The following is a 24012-nucleotide window of genomic DNA, read 5'->3' on the forward strand; positions in this document are numbered from 1 at the left end:
AAGACAGGACATTTTGGAGGACTTTCATTCATAGGGTCGCCACACACTTGCCTAGTCCCTTTAACTGGAGATACCGGGGACTGAACCTGGGACCTTCTGCATGCCAAGCAGAGGCTCTACCACTGAGCCACAGACCCTCCACTAACCATGGTTAGGTTTCGTATTGTACTTGCACCAGTCCTAGTGCAGCCCTGGTAGGATAATCTTGCTGAATAGGAATCTAAAGGAGCAGCTTTTAAAAAGGCCACTGGGTGAGCTCCATCACTCGCATTAAAGTCCAGAAGGATATTGTAAATGGAACAATTACAGTAAGGGTTTCTGAGATGAAGGGGCGATGTGGAAGCAGAAACGGAAAAGCCTTGCTGCTTCTGGAACATCTTTCATGAACTGCAACAAGAGAAGTGCATGGGGACGCTGTTGGGTTGCTTGTTACTATCGAACTTCATAGGCATGACCCAACAGATTGTTTGTAAATAGCCTGGTCTGCTTACAGTGGCTTTCACTGAAATGTATCTAGAAGGTCTTCACCAACAGGTTTGCAATGAAGTCAATTGCTGGAAACACTGGAAATCACCACTCTGCGGTTCTTCTTGTTCCTAGAAGAATGGCAATAACTATATGCCATTGTAGCCATACCACAATAACAGGTTTAGGCTAGATGTTGGAGAGCCAGAGGAAAACATCTGCTTTGCTATGAAACTCATTGGATGGTTTTATATAAGTATCCCCCAGTGCCATCTACTTCACTTCACAAGGATGTTCCATTTTTAATGTGCTTTACATTTTGTAGTAGGTTACTGCTATTACAGTTGAGAAACAGAGGAAGAGGGAGAATTTTATTGGAGTAGGGGTTGACCTTGATTCTATTGCATATGGCCTACATGAAAAATTCCATGTGAGGAAAAATGTGGCAAACCATGTATAGATATTGTTGAAGGCTTTCACGGTCAGAGTTCATTGGTTCTCGTAGGTTATCCGGGCTGTGTAACCGTGGTCTTGGTATTTTCTTTCCTGACGTTTCGCCAGAGAGTCACTGTCCTTCAGTGTTACTCCTCTGAAGATGCCGGCCACAGCTGCTGGCGAAATGTCAGGAAAGAAAATACCAAGACCACGGTTACACAGCCCGGATAACCTACGAGAACCATGTATAGATAATCCAGTGTGACAATTACATACATATTTATTGCATTATATGTAAATATTCTGAGAAGCTATGAATGGCTGTGGCACTCCATGTGTATGTGTATACACACATACTCACTCACAGTGGCATGGATGCCTGTGCAAATGTCAGAATGATGATTTACACATAGCGTTGGTTCCTAGTAGTCTTTTCCCAAGATTGTCATTGGCAGAATGGGTCTGTGGAATCCAATCCAGGGTTTCCTGCTTCTCCCTCCATGGCAGTGTTCTCTGTAAAGTTTGAAAAAATGGGATGACAATGTAAAAGCGAACAAACACCCGATCACTATTGAATGGGCACAAAGTGTATTATTAGAGAGAGGCTGTTGGTATGTCCTGAAGGGGAGACAAAGTCTGCGATGTGTTGCCCAGCCATTAGGCAGGGAAAGATGGTGTGCCTTCAGTAGCAGATTTGGAGGCACCGTTAGAGTGCCACATATTGGCTTGGATCCAACCTCATTAAGAAATTTCAAGTGCCCCTAAGTTTTCTTAAGAAGCGGCAGTTTCAGAGGTTATCCATGTTGACTAGCAGTAGAACAGTAAAATTCAGGTCCAGTAGCACATTAGAGACCAACAAGATTTTGGGGGCATAGGCTTTAGAGACCAAGAACATTTTCAGGGTATAAGCTTTCAAGAATCAAAGCTCCTTTCATCAGACACGGTAGGAATAGAGTCTTTTAATCCCAGTCAGAATATGGGAGGGGTGTTGTAAAGAATGCTTGTAAAGAAGGGGCAGTGATTTTTGCTAAGTTCACTCTCCTGTTGCAGATCACGGCTATGTTGTTCCTGAAGGTACACTGATCCACCCAGAACAAAATGTCATGGGGCTAAGATGGTAAAATTTGCCATTTGTGGAGCCAGCGTGGTGTAGTGGTTAAGAGTGATGGTTTGGAGTGGTGGAGTCTGATCTAGAGAACCGGGTTTGATTCCCCACTCCTCCACATGAGAGGCAGACTCTAATCTGGTGAACTGGGTTGGTTTCCCCACTCCTACGCATGAAGCCTTGGGTGACCTTGGGCTAGTCACAGCTCTCTTAGAGCTCTCTCAGCCCCACCTACCTCACATGGTGTCTGTTGTGGGGAGGGGAAGGGAAGGTGATTGTAAGCCAGTTTGAGTCTCCCTTAAGTGGTAGAGAAAGTCGGCATATAAAAACCAACTCTTCTTCTCTTTTTCATGCCCCCTTAAGAAAATAAAGGGGCATTTAAGGTTCCTTATGTAGGTGGTTGGATCCAAGCCATTGTCAATTACTTAGTTCATTGTTTTATTTTTACTGCTGTGTTGGTGCCATTTGGATTTTCTGCTTCAAGTGCCAAAATGTCTTGAAGGGTACAACAGCAACTTTCTGCTCTGTACTTCCTGGCGTCTGGCACGTGGTGGTGGTGGTGGGGGAATTCTCCATAAAGGCATTTCCAGTGCTGATTACAGTGCGTGGTGAAGCACAACTAAGCATCATTTCCTGATCTTTTCCATTCCTCTGTGCCTTTCTCAGACAGGAATGAAGCAGCCAGGTCATGAAAAACGAGTAGTTTCAGCTCAGCCTCTCCCTGTGCCTCCCAGTGAAGACTCTATTGACTCAAGCTGAATGGGGGAAAGGCTCTTGAGCTCACTTGTCCTTTGCTCTGTTTGGGGAGTCTTGCAAAGGCACCTGATAAAAGGAGCGGCGGGTGCTGGCAGCCAAGCTATGAGAGCAGTGATACCCTTGAGCAACACTGAAGGTTCATTGTCCCCCAGACTGGTTGAAATGATAAGGTAAACCCAAGAGCCCATGTGTTGAAAGCAGACTCCTGGCCAATAGGGGCGTGCAGCTGGAAGAACTGGGGCAGAAATGAAAGACAGTAGCTTAGGATTCGGGGTGTGTGTGTGTAATATGTTTAGTGATAGGCCATTGTTCACCCTCGTGCGTCCTTTTGCTTTGCCTGTCAGATCCTGACTGTCAGCCAAAGACTACAGTTTGAGTGCCGCTGGCAGAGGCTGATCTAGTGGTCGAATTAGGGTTGCCAGGTCCCTCTTTTCTACCGGCCAGAGGTTTTTAGGGTGGAACCTGAAAAGGGCAGGGTTTGGGAAGGGGAGGGACTTCAATGCCACAGAGTCCAATTGCCAAAGCAGCCATTTTCTCCAGGTGAACTGATCTGTATCGGCTGGAGATCAGTTGTAATAGCAGGAGATCTCCAGTTAGTACCTGGAGGTTGCCAACCCTAGGTCGAATCAGTTATAGGGGTATGATAAAGGTAGAAAGGGGGAGTCAGGCTTCCTCACCAAACTTGAAGGAGCTTGCTTGTGTGTTTGCCGCTAGTGACTCATCAACGTTTTGAAAATATGGGATGCTCTGAGCTATACAGCCAGGCCTGCTTCTAGTTTTGCTTCTTGTTCCTGATGACCAGCGTGGCGTATAGGTAGAGTGTAGCAGTTCAGCTGGAGATACATGACTTGGGATCTTTGTTCACCTACAGATCCCAGCTTACTGGATGGCCTTGGCCAAAGGTATTGTCTTGAGGGTAAATTAGGTGAATTCCAAGTTTCCTGGTTGATGCCTGAGAATGGATACAACATGCATAGAAAGCACATCATTTAGGAATGGCCAGAATTGTACAAATGCTCGTGTAAAAAATGCTGCTGTTAGAAAAATACACAAAAGTGGACTGCTGTTAGCATGGGGAAAGTCACAATTTAGGTCTGGACAGATCATTTGTAAACAACTTTTACTTTGAATCTTGTATGTATAAATTAGGGCAATTAGATACATTATATTTGTAAAGTGTAGCACCTAAAATAATTCAAGTGTGAACATGGCAAACACAAGTATCAATTAGATACACATGCCATGGAGCTGTAATGGTAAACACCCTGTCAGGAGTACACCTGGTAGCAAACCTCTATGTAATGTGGCCTGGAGTTCTCCAGTCCAAAACATAACAAACAAAGTATCTCTCCGTTCTCTGGACACATGAGGAGACCCTCTGTTCTATGGACTTTTATAGATCTCAGGCGTGTCTGAAACTGTGGTGTCCAGTTATGTACCTGTCTTTTGAAGGGCTGATTCATGCAGGATGTTTGCTTCAGACACTCTGGCGCTTGGTTTTTTTGGACAATCATAACATTCAATTTATACAGCATGACCAGTTTGCAAGAGCCACACAAAAGTGGAGCTGAAAGGCCGTTATGTAGAAGAACTTACCAAGTTAACTTTCAGCTCCCAAAAGCATTTAACCTATCAAGGATACTACAAATGCCGCAACATTTTCCATATTCCCTTGATTTCCATCTTATTCATTGCCCCCCACAAGATGTAATGAATTCCACACATCTTGAAGTCATGTTTGCATTCATTTGCCTTTTATTGTTTACTTGTTTCTCTTTTGGTTTAGGTGATGTGGATGGCACACACTATGGGGATAATCGCTTTGGCACATTAACGGATTCTGGAACAGCAACACTTAAGCCACGACCGAGAGTCCGACCTCTGCTGACTTTCTTACCCCTTGTGAGTATTTTGTATATGATTTGGGTTTGGCCTGGATTTAGTTTGCATGATGTATATGAAGTGTTACTGCCATACTGCTTCTGTACAATGAAACACAAAGTGAGAGAGATTATAACATTTTTGAACTGCCTTTGGCTAGGAACAATATTGAAGATTCTTCCCTTCACAGAGCTCCAGGGAAAACTCCAGTAGAATTAGAATTACAGGCTGGGATCCTAAAATACTGTCATAGGGTTGCCAACTCCAGGTTGGGAAATTCCTGAATGTGTAGGGGGTGGAGCCTGGGAGTGGGGTTTGGGGGAGGGACCTCAGCAGGGTATAATGCCATACAGCCCACCCTCCAAAACAGTAATTTTCTCCAGGGGAGCTGATCTAGAGCCAGTGTGGTGTAGTGGTTAAGAGTGGCAGAGTCTATTCTGGAGAACCAGGTTTGATTCCTCATACCTCCACATGAGCGGTGGACTCTAATCTGGTGAATTGGGGTTATTTCCCCACTCCTCCACATGAAGTCTGCTGGGTGACCTTTGGCTAGTCAAAATTCTCTTAGAACTCTCTCAGCCCTACCTATCTCTTGGGTTGCCTGGTCCCCCCTGGCAGGGGATGGGGGGGTAGGATTGCTAGATCTAGGTTGGGAAACTCCTGGAGATTTGGGGATGGAACCTCGGGAGGACAGGGACCTCAGTGGGATACAATGCCATGGATTTAGGGTTGCCAGGTCCCTCTTCGCCACTGGCGGGAGGTTTTGGGGACGGAGTCTGAGGAGGGCGTGGTTTGAGGAGGGGAGGGACATCAACGCCATAGAGTCCAATTGTCAAAGTAGCCATTTTCTCCAGGTGAACTGACTTCTATCAGCTGGAGATCAGTTGTAATAGCAGGAGATCTCCAGCCAGTACCTGGAGGTTGGCAACCCTACATGGATTCCACCCTCCAAAGCATCCATTTTCTCCAGGGGAACTTATTTCTGTAGTCTGGAGATGAGCTGTAATTCCGGGAGATCCCCAGGTCCCACCTGGAGGCACCTATCTCACAAGGTGTCTGTTGTGGGGAAGGAAAGGCGATTATAAGCTGCTTTGAGACTCCTTAAAGGTAGAGAAAAGCAGGTTATAAAAACCAACTCTTCTTCCTCCTCTGTAGTCTGGAGGTCAGTTGTAATTCTGGGAGATCTCCAGGCCCCAGCTAGAGTTGGCAACCCTATTGGTGCAGTAGCGCCACCAACAAAACATTTCCCATTCTGCTATGGAAAGGAGAGAGATTTTTGCCAATTCTCTCTTCAGACTTCCAGTTTGCGCCCTGTACTGTTCTTTCAGGTTGCTGACCCCCAGGAGCACAGTTCTGGAAGGCACCAAATGGTGCAGTGGGAGAGGGAAGGTAGGCAAGTTGTCTCCATCAACCATGACCTAGCTTGCCAGCATGGTGTAGTGGTTAAGAGCGGTGGTTTGGAGCGGTGGACTCTGATCTGGAGAACCAGATTTAATTCCCCACTCCTCCACATGAGCGGTGGAGGCTAATCTGGTGAACCGGGTTGGTTTTCCCACTCCTACGCATGAAGCCAACTGAGTGACCTTGAGCTAGTCACAGTCTCAGCCCCACCTACCTCACAGGGTGTCTGTTGTGGGGAGGGGAAGGGAAGGTGATTGTAAGCCGGTTGGATTCTTCCTTACGTGGTAGAGAAAGTCGGCATATAAAAACCAACTCTTCTTCTTCTTCTAAAAGCCAAGCCACTGAGTTCAATGTCTTTTTTCACGCCAGGCCTGTGTTTGTATGTCCAATGCAGTGGCGGACCTACATTTTTGGGGCCCTGAAGCTTGAACTGTTATGGGGGCCCCTTCGCAACCAGCAACAATAGGGCAACATCCAACAAAGTCCAAAGGGCATTGCTGACCTTGTGAGGACCTTGAGGCGGTGGGGCGGAGTAACTGAAAATGGGCCATACAGTGAGCCCCTTCCCACCAGGAAAGGGGTCTATTATCTTCTTCCGTTGGGTTGTTCTATTTTCTATTTAAATTCTATTTTAATTCTATTTTAAAAAAAACAATTTAAAAAAAAATTAACCACTACATTTTAGATTTTTGATTAAAATTGCTTACTGGGTTATCTCACATGCCCATCACTGGTGTGAATGTGGACAAAGTATTCCTTTCAAAAGTAAAATATGCCATATCAGCACGCAACTCACATTTGATTTTATGGACGTAAACTATGACATTACCAAAATTACTATTGCAGTAAACAATAACATACTGTACATACAGTAAAAATAATATTAATAATAACAATAATAAAATAATAATATGGTAATAATATTATTTACATGCCCTGTAAAATAATAATATGGTAATATTATTATTTACATGCCCTGACCTGGATGGCCCAGGCTAGCCTGATCTCGTCAGATCTCAGAAGCTAAGCAGGGTCAGCACTGGTTAGTATTTGGATGGGAGACTACCAAGGAAGTCAAGGGTTGCTATACAGAGGAAGGCACTGGCAAACCACCTCTGTTAGTCTCTTGCCTTGAAAACCCCATAAGGGGTCGCCATAAGTCGGCTGCGACTTAACGGCACCACACACACACAATAATATACATACATACATACATACACACACACACATATAGATACAGGGTAATATTGTAATGATTGATCAATGAAATACAAAATATACCCAAAGGCCAAAGCATTGACTAATACACAAAAAAGGAATACAATTACAGCCATAAAGTTGTTTTTAGTTCACTTTACTTTATTCCTTATCGAATATATACTTTATTCAAACAGTAGTGTCCCCAAAAATGCCTCAAACCAATCACATTCTGCAAAATAAATATTGTATGGAGAAAATATTGTAGAAGTGCATCAATAAATCACAAAAATCACAAAATCACACAAGGTTGGAAGAGACCACAAGGGCCATCCAGTCCAACCCCCTGCCATGCAGGATCCCACAATCAAAGCGCTCCTGACAGATGGCCATCCAACCTCTGCTTAAAGACCTCCAAAGACGGGGACTCCAGCCCTTACCCCCACCCCCACCCCGAGGCAGGGCATTCCATCATCGAACCGCCCTCACCGTCAGAAAGTTCTTCCTAATGTTTAGGTGAAATCGCTTTTCTCTTAGTTGAAATCCATTACTCCGTGTCTCTGAAGCAACCGAGAACAAGCTAGTTCCCTCATTAACATGACATCCCTTCAGATATTTAAACATGGCTATCATGTCACCCCTTAACCTTCTCTTTTCCAGACTAAACAAACCCAGCTGCTTAAGTCTCTCCTCATAGGGCATAGATTCCAGACCTTTGACCATTCTGGTCTCTCTCCTCTGGACACCCTCCAACTCTGGACACCCTCTCCTCTGGACACGCTACAATACTTATATAAAAACTCAATAGATGGCATTGGGGAGGACCAAAGACGCCATGAAGAATGACTCGGGTAAACCACTGTAAAGTTATTCCACTTGAATGTTGAACATCCACAAAGAATTCTACCTCTAGAAATACAATAAATGAGAAATAAGCCAGATCTGCCACTTCTAAAAAACTCAACTGAATAAGCAAAATTTAAAAATTTTACTCTAGAAAACAGAAATATCCTGGTAAATATGGGAACTGAAGCACAAGTTTAACTAATAAATAAATAAATAATAATAGGGAGATAGAAGGTCATCACAGGGGGCTCGTTAGGATAAAGAGGTGAAAATCTGATTTTTGGTGTTAAAATGCACAAGCGAGACGAGTGCAGCTTGAACTGAGAATTCAGATGTCGTCTTATGGTTACGATTGGCTCTAGTCTAAGGGCTGAGCTATAGAACTATTACACTGTGCACCAATGAAAGATTCAAGGATCCAGCTGCCAAAATGTAGGCTATGAATATACTCTGGTGAGCTCAGTGAGGCCATACAGCTGGGGGTTCGGCCATTGCAAGCCCCCGAGAAAATTTTGAAATTTGACCGATTACAGGGACATTTTGAGGCCATATGAAATGGGTATTAGAGCATATTCTAAAGTCAGTATTATGTACTTCAACCCATTGTCTTATGGTTCGATCACTAAAAAACTCCACCAATTTTGTTGAGGGGAAAAAGTGGCTTCAGGGCCCCCCTCCAGGATTAGGGGCCCTGAAGCTTAAGCTTCATTAGTTTCACAGTAGATCCGCCTCTGGTCCAATGTGTGGCACAGAAGTATGAATTTAGGAGAAAGTCATGACAAAGTTGTCTGTAGAGAACAGGAAATGAATCCAGCTGACTGCCATATGTGGAGAAATGGTTGCGCTTTTAGTGATGTAGCCTCAGGAGTTTCCCTGCTGTCTTGCAAAAAAGAAATAAAACAGTTGTACAAAATTAAACATAAAACTGAAGGATGCTTTCCTGGAGGATTATACTTAAAGTTTATTAGGCAAGACAGTGTAGGCGAGGCATGGGGAATATCTTCAGCGCAAATTACCCCGAAACTTCGTTAACAGGCCAGGATCTTTCCTGCAAATATAATGGAAATTAATCTAGGTCAAGGTGTTCATAAATCTGTTGAGGCGATCATGGCTGGTTGTGTCATAGCCTGGTAATCTTGCCTCAGCACTGCCTCAGATTAATCAAATGAATGACACACAGAAGGGGGTAGAAAGAAAAGGAAAAGCAGGAGGTGCATTGGCATGTATGCTCATGTGCTGGAATGATAAGACAGGAAAGACTGTGGCTGAATGCAGGCATCATCACAAGCAGACCTTGGTTTGTGCATGATGAGAATGAGCCAGGTTTTTTCATGGGCTCTTGGGAGTTCCTCCTCCACTTGCATGCAGGGTTGCCAACAGCCTGGAGAAAACGTTTTGCCCCTATAATAAAGGCTTAATGTGTGGAAATAAGCTGTGGTGAAGCTTTTCATGGCCCAGAGGTAAATCACATTAAGCCTCTTTAAGGGGGCATGGCATTTTTTCTCCCAGTTGTTGGCACCCCTGCATTGCATGCAGAGCCTACGCGCATTTGTGATGTCTGAATTCAGCAACAATCTTACACATGATTTTAAGGGATTTAGAAACCAGCTTCTAGACACAAAGAAACAAACTGCAGTTTGTTAAAGAGCACCAATTCAGAGGTCCCAACAAGTTAGAGTTTCTTTTGTACCAGGAAGTTTCCACTCTGGGCTCTACACATAAGGGGAAGAAGGAAGGGAGGCAACATATGAGCCCCAGAAGTAACCTGGCTGGTTCTCATCTATATGACATTTTCTATGGTGGTTTGTTCATGACGTCTGAATGTAGCCATAGTCAAGCTGCTATTTTAATAGTGATGATATCATTCTAGGACTAGATGTACAGAATGCGTGTATATTTTTAACAGAATCTGCTGTTTCCATGCGGGAATGGGGGGATCCTACAGATATGCCAAAATTAAGGCTATGATTATGCTATGTCCCTGCACAAATGCAGAAGCAAAGGGGAATCTGATATGAATTCATCATCCTGTCTTTTTCCATAAGTAATTAGTTGGCATTATGTAATTTATAAAAGCATAACATTCTAGATCCCTTAGTGCATAATTCTGTTAGACTGCAGAGTATACACAGACTTGGGTGTTTTCACAATATGAAATGATAGATCAGCTACAACCAGAACAACTACAAGCTGGAACCAGTGTGGTTAAATTCCGAAGAATATATTTAGGTTCAATGAAGAACTGTTTTATGGAGCTGATAGAGATTACAGTTGGTCACATGGTTATCACGAGGCACGCAGATGTACACCATTTTCCTAACAAAATCTGACTGTTTTGAATCCCTCTCAGCCCGCGCTGACAAAATCATCCTCCGTTCTTGTTCATATCCAGTGCTGGTCCCTATATCAGAAGTTTATAACCCAAATTATGGTTGCTGAGTACTGTTTTGTGGACTCTCAGTCAGAGGCAGGGATGGAATAGGGAGTTGCAGAGGCTCCTAAGCTACGGCTTCAGCAGTCTTTTCTCCAGTCCTGCTGGCTGTAGCAAGGAGCATAGGGTGCAAAGGGTCTGTTGAAGAAGCACCACTTCTACATGCTCCCTTGTTAACCCCAAATTCTGAGAGTGACAGGCAGACTGTCCTTTCGCACTTGGCAATCCCTGCGCCTAGGTGAAGAATCAGCACATTTATCATGAGAGAGGCTGTGCAACTTGACTACATTATCACAATTACAGACAAACAAGAATAATTTATTGGACCAATATATGTTGGTAGATTAGACAAGCTTCCAATCTGCAAAAGGTGTCCTGAACTCAAGAAGACTTCACATCTCCAGCCTGAATTGTTTGTTCTTCATGATGCTCCTCTTTGTACAAAAAGTCATTTACGCAAAGTGGTATGCGGCATCTATTCTTAGTGCTAGTATGATTATATGATACTCCGTGTTGAACTATAAATTGCACTTGTTATCTTGCTTCAGGCATGTGCCTCTTTGTGCGGTAGGAGTTCAATTTCCCTGGTTCTATTATCTGGTTACAGGAGGGAAGGCAGCATGGTATAGCCCGATCTCGTTAGATCTCAGAAGCTAAGCAGGGTTGGTACTTGGAGGTAGTGTTGCCAGGTCCCTCTTTTCCACCGGCGGGAGGTTTTTGGGTGGAGCCTGAGGAGGGCAGGGTTTGGGAAGGGGAGGGACTTCAATGCCACAGAGTCCAATTGCCAAAGCAGCCATTTTCTCCAGGTGAACTGATCTCTATCGGCTGGAGATCAGTGGTAATAGCAGGAGATCTCCAGGTAGTACCTGGAGGTTGGTAACCCTGCTTGGAGGGGAAACCACGAAGGAAGATTCTGCAGAAGAAGACACTGGCAAACCATCTCTGCTTCTCACTTGCCCGGAAAACCGCTTGCTGGGGTCTCCATAAGGCGGCTGCGACTTGACAGCAATTTACATGCACGTTATCTAGTTATCAAGGATTAGTCACAATCTGTCAGTTGACATATGCCAAAGCAAAATGCAATAATCCCCAACATGATGCCCGCCCCGTGATTCCTGCCATCTGCTTGCTTCTCGAGTCACAAGAATAAAATCCAAAAAGTCTTGGAAGGAACAGAAGAAAAACAGGAAAGTTTGGGTCATTCCCTACCAGCTGGTTTACCATGAAAGTAGGAAAGTACTAAGCATACCCCAGGCAAGTGCATCAGCGTTGTGACCGGATTTACTTATATCTCTGAGCCTGGGAATCTCTGCATGTGGCTGTGCAAGTTTTCTTTGGAAACAAAAACCAAACACCATCTCAGTCTTTCCCGAAGCAAGAGCCCATCCTGGCTTTTCTTTTGCCTCTTCGGTTCAGGAAATGTTTCTGAAGAGCCAGGGAAGCATTACCTTTTCATTTGCAGAGAGAAACCGTTTGAAAGAACCAGCCTCAGTCATAGGAGACTCTTGGCCTGGAAACTCCCAACATGTTGTGGAAACTCACAAGGCTTTGTAATTGGCCCTGTCTCCATGGCAGGATTCCTAAAGTACCTGCAGGGTGAGCGAGGGTGGAAGTCCCTGTTCTGATATGTGTTTCGTACATGAATGTTCATCACAGAATGCCTCCAGCATTAAGTGATGCCTTGTAAGTGTGAATGTGCTAGGCAGATCAAACCGCATATTACGTCATCCACAATGCTTTCCAATGGCACCAGTTCACATGTTCAGCTGTAAGTTAACTAGTTGTAGATAATCAAGTAACATACATGCATGTGGACCTATGGAACTGTGAACCAAGTATAACCAGCATGTGTAGATCATGATGATCAGATGCAAGGCATGCTCATCTCCAAACCCCTGCTCCTATGCAGGTTGTTTCTTGAGGATCCTTGGCAGATCTGCCCACTTAATACTTTCCTATACCATGAAATCACGCAGGCTAGAGAAATGTCTTTATTAGAAAAAAAAGACAGTAGGGTTAAATAGATATCTCATTGAGGGTATAATTAAGAGGGAGGGAATAGAATGGTTCAGCTATCATTAAGGAAACAATTCAGAGTCAATGGGGCCATAAAAGTACTTCTGAGGGTGACACATATGACACTGCAGAATGAAACAGAAAAAATGGAGCTTATTTTTCAAGAGGAACGATACACATACGTTTTTATGGTCCAGTTACTCATTAAGTAATGACTAGCATGTTTGAAACAATTCCAGAGCAGTAGCTGTGTTAGTTTGGTGCAGCAAAAATAAACAGGAGAGTTAGGATACCATAAAGACTAACAAAAATATTATTCCAGTTCCAGCACTGGTTTTCATGGACTACAGCCCACTTCTTCAGATGCAATGAAGTGGGTCTTCGTCTGACTTACTTCTTCAACCCCAGGCTTGAACCAGGACTTGGGATTTCTTACTCACCATAAATGTGAACTATCTTAGCAAAAGTTTTAAAAAATGCAAAAAATTCACATTATTATTCATAATTGTGTGTTGTTTTTATTATTTTATTGAATTTTTTTTTTTACTTTGGGGGGGGTGCTGGTATACATGGACTAGGTAGTTTGTTCCTGAAGCTGGTGCATCTCTCCAGGTTGAAGAACTGCAAGTCCTTGCTGTGCATGTGACATAGCAAGTGTACAAACTTTCTTCCTTCTCTCCTTGTGGCTCAGTACACAAAAGCCCGTGCCCACACAGATGTGTGTAGGTGAAGAGAAACTTCCCAGTCTGAGCTGAGCATGTTTCCAGCATTACCAACAGGCTGATTTTAATCTGGCCCAACAGGCTTTGTTGTTTCAGACTTGGCCCCAATGATAAATCAATGGGGAATTTTTAATTGCCTATATTTGAATAAGTTAATAGTAAATGAGCCTAGAGCAATTCCCCCCCCCCTCTTGGAGGGATGGTAACTTTCTCAGTCATGCTGCTCTTCTGTCAATCACATTTTTATCCAGACTTCCTTCCAAGGTGCCCAGGGCAACATACTTAGTCCTCCCCCCTCTATTTTATTCTCACAACAACCCTGTTAGGTAGGGTAAGCTGAGAGTGAGTGGCCCATAGCCACCCTGGCATTTTCATGGTACAGCAGGCATTTGAACTCAGGATCCTATTGAATTTCTCATTGCTGCTGTTTTGACTTGAAAATTCCCATTTCAATTAGTTTCTTTCTTGTGTGAATTGAACCTGGGAACCTTTCTTTATATGCCGCACTCTTTTTCTGTGCTACATTTTCCTTGTAATATTACCCTTTGTGTAGGGTTGCCAACCTCCAGGTGGTGGCTGGAGATCTATTACAACTGATATCCAGGCTACAGAGATCAGTTCCCCTGGAGAAAATGGCTGCTTTAGAAATTGGAGAGGGGAGGAACTCTGTTGAACTGAAGTCTCACCCCTCTCCAAACCCTGCCCTCCAGCTGGTATCTGGAGGTTGGCAACCCTAGCCATAGAGCCCAATTGCCAAAGCCTCCATTTTCTCCAAGTGAACTGATCCCTATTGGCTGGAGATCAGTTGTAATAGCAGGACATCTCCAGCTAGTACCTGGAGGTTGGCAACCTTACATTCTACCCCATGGAAGTCCCTCCCCTCCTCAAACCCCGCCCTCCTCCGGCTCCACCCCCAAAATCTCCAGGTATTTCCCAACCCAGAGCTGGCAACCCTATGTAGAGTCCTCCTGGCTTTACTTCAGCACCATGGGGACCACTGCAAGCACTGCAACGTGTGTCCTTTTCCTGCTGCTCTGGAACCATCACAAGCCCTTGGTCACGTGAGAAGATCTGGAGGTTCAGCTGTTCTGGCACTGTTGTTCCTGGGGCAACGCTGGCATGAGAAGAAATCACACTGAGTACTCCTCCGGTGTGACTTAAAGCTTCCAGCATACCAGAGAGAAATGGGAAGGAAACACAGTGCAACCAATTTCATGCTCTGGTGAGGGAACATCTGAAGAGACCCATAGAGCTCTCACTTTAGGGAAGTGTGGTCTTGCACAATCTGCTTGAGGACTCCTTAGGGTTGCCAATTCCAGGTAGAGATCTGTTCACCTGGAGAAAATGGCTGCTTTGGCAATTGGACTCTATGGCATTGAAGTCCCTCCCCAAACCCTGCCCTCCTCAGGCTCCGCCCCAAAAATCTCCTGCCAGTGGCAAAGAGGGACCTGGCAACCCTAGGACTCCTGCATGCTGTGCATGTGCCCAGGGTGATATGAAGCATCTTTCCACCACTGCTGCCAGAGGAGGAGGAGGCTGTTCAGATGCGGGGAGGGGATGAGGTGGAGGCAGATGAAGCTGACTGGTGTTGTGGGCAATAGTTTAGGGCTGATCCTGCTTAGGGGCAATCTGTACATGTAAATACATCTAATGAAACTCCAATGGCTGCGTTTTTGAGTGGGAAAGGGGCAGTTATGTGTGAGGAACTCAGGGCCTAGCTGCCTGTTATGCTGGCCCTGGGGACATCCTCATGTTGGGGTGAGAGAGAAAGAGATGTGTTATAAAGTTCCATGCTTCCTAGGCGCACCGAGGCCTGAATTTGTACTGGAACTGTTGTGTGTTGACAGAGGGCATTTAGACCTTTCCTCCTGCATCATTTTCCAAACCTGCAACAACCCTGGAGGCCCAGGGGGTGCAATTTGTCCCATTTGGGCTTCAACTTGTACTGACAAGTTATGCCTCCACTGCAGATTGCCCCTCCCTCTTATTCCACACAGGTGTTTATCCTTGCAATTGTCTCTGTAATGTCTAGGGTTGCCAACTCTGATTTGGGAAATCCCTGGAGATTTGGGCATGGAGATTGGGGAGGGTAGAGTTTGGGAAGGGGAATGAGCTCAGGAGGGATATGATACCATATAGTTAGGGTTGCCAACCTCCAGGTAGTAGCTGGAGATCTCCTGCTATTACAACTGATCTCCAGCCAATAGAGATCAGTTCACCAGGAGAAAATGGCCACTTTGACAATTGGACTCTATGGCATTGAAGTCCCTCCCCTAGCCAAACCCTGCCCTCCTCAAGCTCCGCCCCAAAAACCTCCCGCCGGTGGCGAAGAGGGACAAGGTTTGGGATGGACAAGGGAGTGTCGGGGAGAAAGTTACTCTCCTCTTGTGCTTCTTCTCTGCTCAAAATCCCCCTTCCTCTACAATTTGCTTTTCTGTGCAAAGAGTGGTTTTGTTTATGCATTTGAAGGCAACGTGCACTCGTGCAGTGCCCTTATATACTTGGTGAAAGAGGTAAACAAGGCTGAAATTTGAAGTATGTGATGCCAAGCCCATGCCTCTAGCCTGTTATATATCTAAAATTCTTGACCCCCCCAAGCCCTTACCTTACATAGGAATTAACCACATGCAGGCTTGCATCACAAAAGAATGAGGGTTTGACCAACCACCACGGCTGTAAAAGTGAGTCAATATTTGAAGTGCTTTGGAAACTGTGTACACCCAAATATTGGACAGAAGCCCTGACATATTCCTTTACCTTGAAAATATCTCCCTGTAAGACCAAAACTTCCTCACCACACCCTGCTATGAGTATTGAACTTGGCATCGGCCTTGCACACTGTTAGTATGGCATCCAGGAAGTATTTTTTAAATTTTATTAGGAACACATACTATTCTGAGAAACATGTACTGTTACTGCAGCAGCATCCACAGCTGCAGATCTACATATGGCTGATGCTCCACACTGAAGTACAATCCACCTTTAGGCACATCTGCCTGCCCCCCTTCAAAAAATAACTAGAGGCCCAGTGCGTTCATCCACTTTGCTTTGCTCTCAAGCTAGGGTTGCCAGGTCCCTCTTCGCCACCAGCAGGAGGTTTTTGGGGTGGGGAGGTTTCAATGCCATAGAGTCCAATTTCAATTTCAATGCCATAGAGTCCAATTGCCAAAGCGGCCATTTTCTCCAGGTGAACTGATCTCTGTCGGCTGGAGATCAGTTGTAATAGCAGGAGATCTCCAGCTAGCACCTGGAGGTTGGCAACCCTAACTCAAGCGCCATTGAACTATCGCACTGGACAATGCACTCAAATTAATTCATTTTTTTTCTGCTCGGAGGAAATAACAACAACAACAAAAAGGATACCGGGTGGGGAAATGGGTTGAATGCCCTCAGAGCCAACAGCGTGCTTTGGTATTTTTTATTTGTTTTTACATATGAGGTTAAAATCGATATTCACTGATATGCACTGCATTACCCATAAGAAAGACCAGTGCCTCTCCACAAATCCCTGGCTGTCCACAGCAATGAGGAGGGTTAGTCTAGCGTTCCTGAGTCCATAAACTCCAGCATTATATCACTAATCTTGCCATCATTAAAAAAAAAAATAGGGGGGAAATGGGTGGAGGGAGGAGAGGGAAGACAAGCAAAACGGTGGGTGAGAACAAGGGGAAGGGTGTTTGGTGGGGTGGAGAAATAAAGACCGTCTGAGGAAGTTTGCACGCTCAAGGAAAGCTGGCTCAGAAACAGATTTTAAAAACATCATGATAAAAGTGCTTGGGAAAACGACAGAGGCAAGATGATTGGAAAACGTTTCCAAAACCAAAGATAGAGAAAAAACATGCAGAATTTTTTAAAACTGGGAATTTGATGGCACGCAACAATTTGTGCTACTCGTGTGGAAAAGGCGGTTCTTAAGTTTAACAACTGGAAAATGGGGTCATTTAGTGCTGACTTAACAGTACGAGGGCTCCAGCAGTTGGTTGGAGTGACACTCTTTTATGGGAAACTAGTGAAGCAGGGTGTGAGCCCAGAGATCCATCTTAGATAATTTGCTACAGATACCAAACCATCTTTCAGCCACTACTGCCACATAGGACTGTGGGTCATAATCTGTCCCCATCAGGCAAGAAAGAACGATTCTCTGTTGCAGTGAAGGGTTGTCCTGGAAAGGATAATTGATGCTTCAAAGGTCTCATGATTCACATTCCGCAAGCCTGAAATGCTGGTTTGAAGCCATCCAAAATGATTAAAACAGAGGAGAAGCTACTACTTTGGTACTCTGCAGTGACAAAGGTCTTGCAAGACACCTCCATGCAGAAATATCTGCATGATACAGGATATCTTTTTCCAGAGTAACCAATGGTTTAGAACCTCAAGTTTCAGAGAGCCTCTAAACACAGTTTGGGAGATGACAATTAGCCCAGTTAGGCCTGAGCTTGTCAGGGATTGGGAGCTAAGCAGGCTCAGCCAGGGCCAGTACCTAGATGGGAGACCACCAGGAAAGACCGGGGTTTCTATGTGGAGGAAGGCAATGGCGCAAGCCACCTCTCCTCGTCTGATTCCAAGAACACCCCATGAATAAAAGGTGGAACAAAAACACGCGGAAACGCATGGGGAAAGCGAGGCGATCTCTGACAGTTGGAAAATGCATGTAATAATCAAAACAAAGCCCCAAAGTAGACCGGAGGGGTGACTGTGAGGGAAACAGCCATGCATAAAAGGCCTGCATTTCATCTATACTTCATGACACAGTTGTGACCAAGCCCAGTAGATCAGTTCCACTTCAGCTGTCAGCATTTTAGCTCTGTTCACAAATTACAGTGAACGCACATTCAATCTGTGATTTTTCTTTATATGTGTAATTCTTATGTTACAGTCAATGCATGTACAGCTGAAAGGGCTTGTATATCTAGTGATCCCTCTTTTTCAGCACAGTAGTTTAGAATGGAGACAAGTTAACCGTTCTACAAGTGAATCCTAATTCCATTCTGGAAAGATATCTGAACCTTGGCCTGGCCCCCAGCTTGTTAAATATTAGCAAAAATTCCAGATGGTTAGCTTCAGAATTCTGAGCATGGGCAAATGTATGTGACATTGGAATTGCAAAACCAAGGGGTCATGTTTTCAGAGTACAACCCACATTTTGGATGTATGTTCGTTTTCTTAATAACTCGTGTTTACCGCATAATACACAGTTATACCAAGTTGTGATTTTATTATGAGTTTCCTAACTCTTGGTGTTTGTGAGTACCAGAAAGTTTATCATCGTGTAATTATGTCAAGAACATGCCTATTTAATTTGTAGGTGGCCAGAGGGGGAAAAATATTTTTTTTAAAAATGCTGTACATTTGGATAAATGGTGTATATTTGGATGTAATATTAGCCCGTTCAAATGACACAGGGTCTGATCCTCTGTAGCATAGCCTTCCCATCCCCTGCTTCCTGCTGCAGGCTGTTGTCCTTCCTGAAATGTTGCTCCTCATGGTCAGTGGAGCAGGCTGTTGTTCTCTATGAAACAGGCACCCAGGAACGGTGTGAAATTCCTGCAGGAGGTCTGGAGTGGGAGGAGGGAACATGATGAAAATGTTGTCCAAGGCAACATTGAACAAACACTGCCAGTCTCTAAGCATGTCGCTGCCAGAAGGTACTATTCAGATCACAAACGTGCAGTTCTTCAAAGGCAGAGCATACTGTAGGAGAAGGGGCTGATGAGTGAGAGAGGTAGACTTGGGCTGCTTCCTCATGGCAGTGGTCCTCCGTGTGGCTCTGTTGTCACTGCAAATGCAGAGGCATTCCCAGCAGCAACAGAGCACCCACACGGCAGTTTCCCCCATGCTTTCCTCCCTTTAGTAATGAATAAGATACTCGCAGACTTAGAACGAAGGGACCATCTTGAACTGTGTGGCGATGCCAGAAGGAAATGCGCACCCTCCTTCTGGGGACAAAGCACCCCATCTCTTCCAGTGCTCCCAGATTATATTGAATTCTTAACCATTCCAACTTTTTGCAGACTTTTCTTCTTGGCCAGACATAATGCCTCACCCCTCAATGAATTAACTGGCAGGTTTTTGAGAACCCCAGTCAAACAGAGAGTCTGCCCATGTGGAAAGGCAAAGCCAGAAACACCCGTTTTTTTATTCAGTTGTGATTTATATTCTTCTGTAAGATCTTCTGTGATTACTCCATTGATTTCACACTTTCCTGTATGTTCTCATGACTACCACTTAATCTATCTGCTGTCTGGTAATGATAAGGCTGTTACTCTATCAGTAGTTTACTACTTAACAGCCACTTTGAAGATACGCCAAAAGTTATAATCAAGTTACGCCTAAATGCTCATTTGCATACAGGCGCTCTTTTTGAACTGGAACTGGCTTTCCTTGCCTCAGCCCCCTGTGGCCACAATTTCCCCTTATATCTCTGTAACAAAAAAGGCTAGATACTTAAAAAAGAAAAAAGAAACCTGGAAATTCAGAGGAGCTAGTGGCTCGTGGCAATAGATTGCTATATTGTTATTGCAACTGCAGTTTGTTTTTAAAAAAATAAAAGCCCCCAAAGTCCTTTGATTGCACAGGGAAAATGGCAGGGGGGTTGGCCCAAGGAAAATGGTGCCAATCTGGGCAGGACCTTCAATAATGCATACTTCAATGGCAATCTTTCCAAAAAGAATGTATTAAATCAGAATTGGGAAAGACTGCAGCAAAGCAAGAGAAAGCCCAGAAAGCAGATGGTTAGGGGACGGTTACATGTTGATTGCTCCAAAACAAAAATAAGCAAATATACACACACCCTGCTCCAAACCAGAGCAAAACCTCTGTGTGGAAGTAATGTTAGTTTGTCCAAAACCTCCTTCCAGAATGGTCACAATCCTGAACTGGCAAGACAGGGTACTTTGACTTATAAGGAACCAAATAGGGCTGCTGATGTACACACCGACAGACGAGTTGATGAGATGCATACATTCCACATGCTAATGGCAGACATATCCTGAATACTAATTCAGCAACTTTGATAAAGATCTGCACAGTCGCTGTGTGGCTTATGAATATCAGACACTTGGATTCAGTGCATGTGATACTCACCGATTCCTTTCTTTGGAAGTGTTCAACAGTACAGTGTAAGTGAATCCCTGGAGCTACTGGAACCAGAAGTCAAAGATTGCAGGGATTCAAAGACAAGGAGGAGGTTCATAAGGCTATAAGATCCCTTTGGATAAAATCAAGGGTTCATCTACCGGTAGTCCAGCATCCTGTTTTGCACACTGGCCAATGAAATTCTTTTAGAAGGCACAGTTTCTCCATGTTGTCTCAACCCCCCAGTAACTGGTATTCATGCCTCTTGACATGGGGTTGCCATCCAACCATCATGACTAACTCTCTTTGGGCTTGTCTGCCATGAACATTTCTAATCCCCCTTTAAAGCCATATAAATTAGTGAAGAGAACCAGCAAGGTGTAGTGGTTAAGGTGTCAGACTAGGATCTGGGAAATCCAGGTTCGAATCCCCGCTCATGCTATGGAAGCTTGCTGGGTGTCCTTGGGCCAGTCACACACTCTCAGCCTCAATCCTGGCAAGTATTTGGATGGGAGACCTCCAAGGAATACCAGGGTCGTGACACGGAGGCAGGCAATGGCAAACCACCTCTCAACGTCTCTTGCCTTGAAAGCCCCACGGGGTCGCCATAAGTCAGCAGAATCTGAAGAAGTGAGCTGTGGCTCACAAAAGCTCATATGCTGCCAGAAATTTTGTTAGTCTTTAAGGTGTTAGTGGACTCCTGTTTTCTACTGCTAGTGACAAGACTAACACAGCCACCCATCGTGATCTATCACAAGTGGAATGTGCATTATGTGGAGATAAGTTGCTTCTATCTTTCTGGAATCTACTGCCCCGTCAACTTTTTGTGTATGACTGAGTTCTACAATTTTGTGAGAGGGATAAATATTTCTCTGTTCCCAATCTAGATACCATGTACAGTTTCATAAACCTCTTTCATGCCCTTCTCACTCAGAGTCTTCTGTAAGTAGAAAAGCCCCAAACACTTTCATAGTATCATGTGGAAGAACGTCATAAGAGATGCATGGGCAGCTGTGTGTGCTGAAGGAAGGGCTTGTAGAGAATTCAGACGCACTCTAAAGGGGCCTTTAGGGGATCTGAGTGATGTTAGTATGGAAGTGGCTGACGTTTATGAGAAAAAATGCAATTAAGAATGCGGAATTGTCAAGACATCTAATATGTAGCTAGAAAAAACTCCCCATTAACTTCTCAAGACCAGTGGGTCATGGGAGCTAGGAAGGAAAGAATGTAAGAATGTAGCTATATCTGGGAAATATGCATTAAGAAGAAGAGTTGGTTTTTATACCCTGATTTTCTCTACCTTTTTAAAGAGACTCAAACTGGCTTACAATCACCTTCCCTTCCCCCCCCCCCAACAGACACCTTGTGAGGTAGGTGAGGCTGAGAGAGTTCGGAGAGAACTGTGACTAGCCCAAGGTCACTCAGCAGGCTTCATGTGGAGGAGTGGGGAATCAAACCCAGTTCACCAGATTAGAGTCCGCCACTCTTAACCACTACACCACACTTAGGGTTGCCAACCTCCAGGTAGTTATTCAACCAAAGGGCAATCACTATGGCAAAGTAGACAAAATAGAAAACCAATGATATTAAAGCAAAATTTGTATTAATTTGTTCCTTCCCAACTCTGATTTGGGAAATCCCTGGAGATTTGGGCATGGAGATTGGGGAGGGTAGAGTTTGGGAAGGGGAATGAGCTCAGGAGGAATATGATACCATATAGTTAGGGTTGCCAACCTCCAGGTAGTAGCTGGAGATCTCCTGCTTTTACAACTGATCTCCAGCCAGTAGACATCAGTTCACCTGGAGAAAATGGCCGCTTTGGCAATTGGACTCTATGGTATTGAATCCCCTCCCCAAACCCCGCCTTCCTCAGGCTCCGCCCCCCAAAACCCTTGTCAGTGGTGAAGAGGGACCTGGCAACCCTAACCACACCGGCACTCACCAGATTTGTATAGCAAGGCTAGTCAATAGTTCTATGTCCTTTCATGTTTGTTGCTATAGGCTAGAAGAAAAGTTTCCCTGGGTTCAAGAGGTTTTGTTATTGCCCTTTATGCACAGTCTTGCAAGGGCAGGATACAAGTCTGGGGTGGATGCATGTTGTTTACCGCAATGGTCGTGAAGCGGCCCCTTATTGTTCTGGCTTGAGTTGTGTGCTGTATCACATTTTCCATTTAGTTTGCCACCCTCTGGGCCCTGTTTTGGCACTGGCGCTGGCAAATCGCAGCACGTGTTCAATGAAAAGCACAGGTCTCTAGGTTATTCATTATTCAAGGTGCGTTCATACCTGAACGCACCTTCCGATGAGGCAAAACACTTTAATGGACCATAAGAATCCACATTTCCTGATAGTTACATCTTGTTGAGATGGCGCCGGGCAAAGCATTTCCAGCAAAAAGCACTGGGAGGTCACGCCCACTTGTTTACTTTGAAACAACGGCTGTCTTTGAATGTGCAGAGTGCGCTTTCCCTTTGCTGGTCTTCTTCAAATTCCTGTGCATCAGAAGGGACCAATGTAAGAGCAATCTGTGGCTTCTACAGGGCACATGGCTCACTGTCTTTGATAAGCATAATGCTGTGGGGGGAAAGTATCAGCATTTTTCAAGGCACTCTTACCACATTCCCGGTTGTGTGTACCAGTGCTGAACTGGGAACAGCGGAAGCTGCCACATTGCTGGGTCCTAAAGATTTTTCATGGAGTATTTCTACCTGGGGGCTGATCCATCTAACCGTGTTGATGTGCCAGTCTTAGCAATATCCCTTAGATCAGGTGTCCCCAGTCGTTTTGAGCCTACGGACACCTTTGTGATTCTGACACAGGGGTGGTGGGCACAGCCTCAGAACGGCTGCCACAGAGGGTAGGGCCAGCCATAAAATGGCTGCTGCAGCTTACCTTCAGCCACACAGTAAAGATCTTTGTGCTGTGGTGGCAGCTGCTGATAAAGCAACATTTTCAAAAAATTTGCACAGCCAATCATCAGAAACCCAGCTGAGCAAAAAGCCACATTTGACCTCGCCCACTTTTCCAAAACACTTGGTGGGCACCAGGAAAAAGCATCAGCAGGCAACACGATGCCCGTGGGTGTCACGTTGGGGACCCCGGTTTTTAGATAAATACATATTTTTGCCTTGATCATTCATGTTTATAAATTTTTTTACAGAGAATGCTATTTCAAGTAGTGGAACATGGTATAATCCTTGAACAAAACCTCATTTCTTTGGAGGAATTATCTGATCTGGGTATGTTGAACATGGGTGAGGCAGAAACTGTGCGCTGCTGAATAAACCACTCTCTCAGGAAGTAGGAAGCATGACGTCTACCTCTGGCAATGGCTTCCCTATAATTGTAAGGCATTAGCATATGAACACAAAATGCTTTCTTTGCAATATCATGAGTGAATCACTAGCAGAGAAGCCGGTTTGTTTGGGGCTGGGATAGAAGGCAGGTGCTCTTTTTCAGCATTCTACCTATTTGACAGTGGCAGGAGCTCTGAGCAAAAGTAACATTCACTAGTGCCGAGGGGGGGAAAATGGACATCCCAAATAACCCAATATCGACTTGACAGTTTTACAAGCATGAAATCCGGAGAGTCATCTTTAGGTTCCCAGGGCGGCTCTTTTGCATAAGATTTCTCATTATATCCACTTTACCAACGTTTAGAAATGATGGATTAAAAAAAGAGTAG

General features: G+C 44.6%; 1 protein-coding gene across 1 annotated transcript in view; it reads left to right on the forward strand.

Moving 5' to 3' along the window:
• Positions 1 to 24012, forward strand: part of C2H6orf132 (chromosome 2 C6orf132 homolog) — a 49921-nt gene that overhangs the window by 11795 nt on the left and 14114 nt on the right. The window contains exon 2 of the mRNA XM_056844162.1: positions 4548 to 4663. Coding sequence (XP_056700140.1) covers positions 4548 to 4663 — 116 coding nt within the window. The remainder of the gene's footprint in view (positions 1 to 4547; positions 4664 to 24012) is intronic.

This window comes from Euleptes europaea, chromosome 2 (genome assembly GCF_029931775.1).
Source record: "Euleptes europaea isolate rEulEur1 chromosome 2, rEulEur1.hap1, whole genome shotgun sequence".
Taxonomy (NCBI): Eukaryota; Metazoa; Chordata; class Lepidosauria; order Squamata; family Sphaerodactylidae; genus Euleptes; species Euleptes europaea.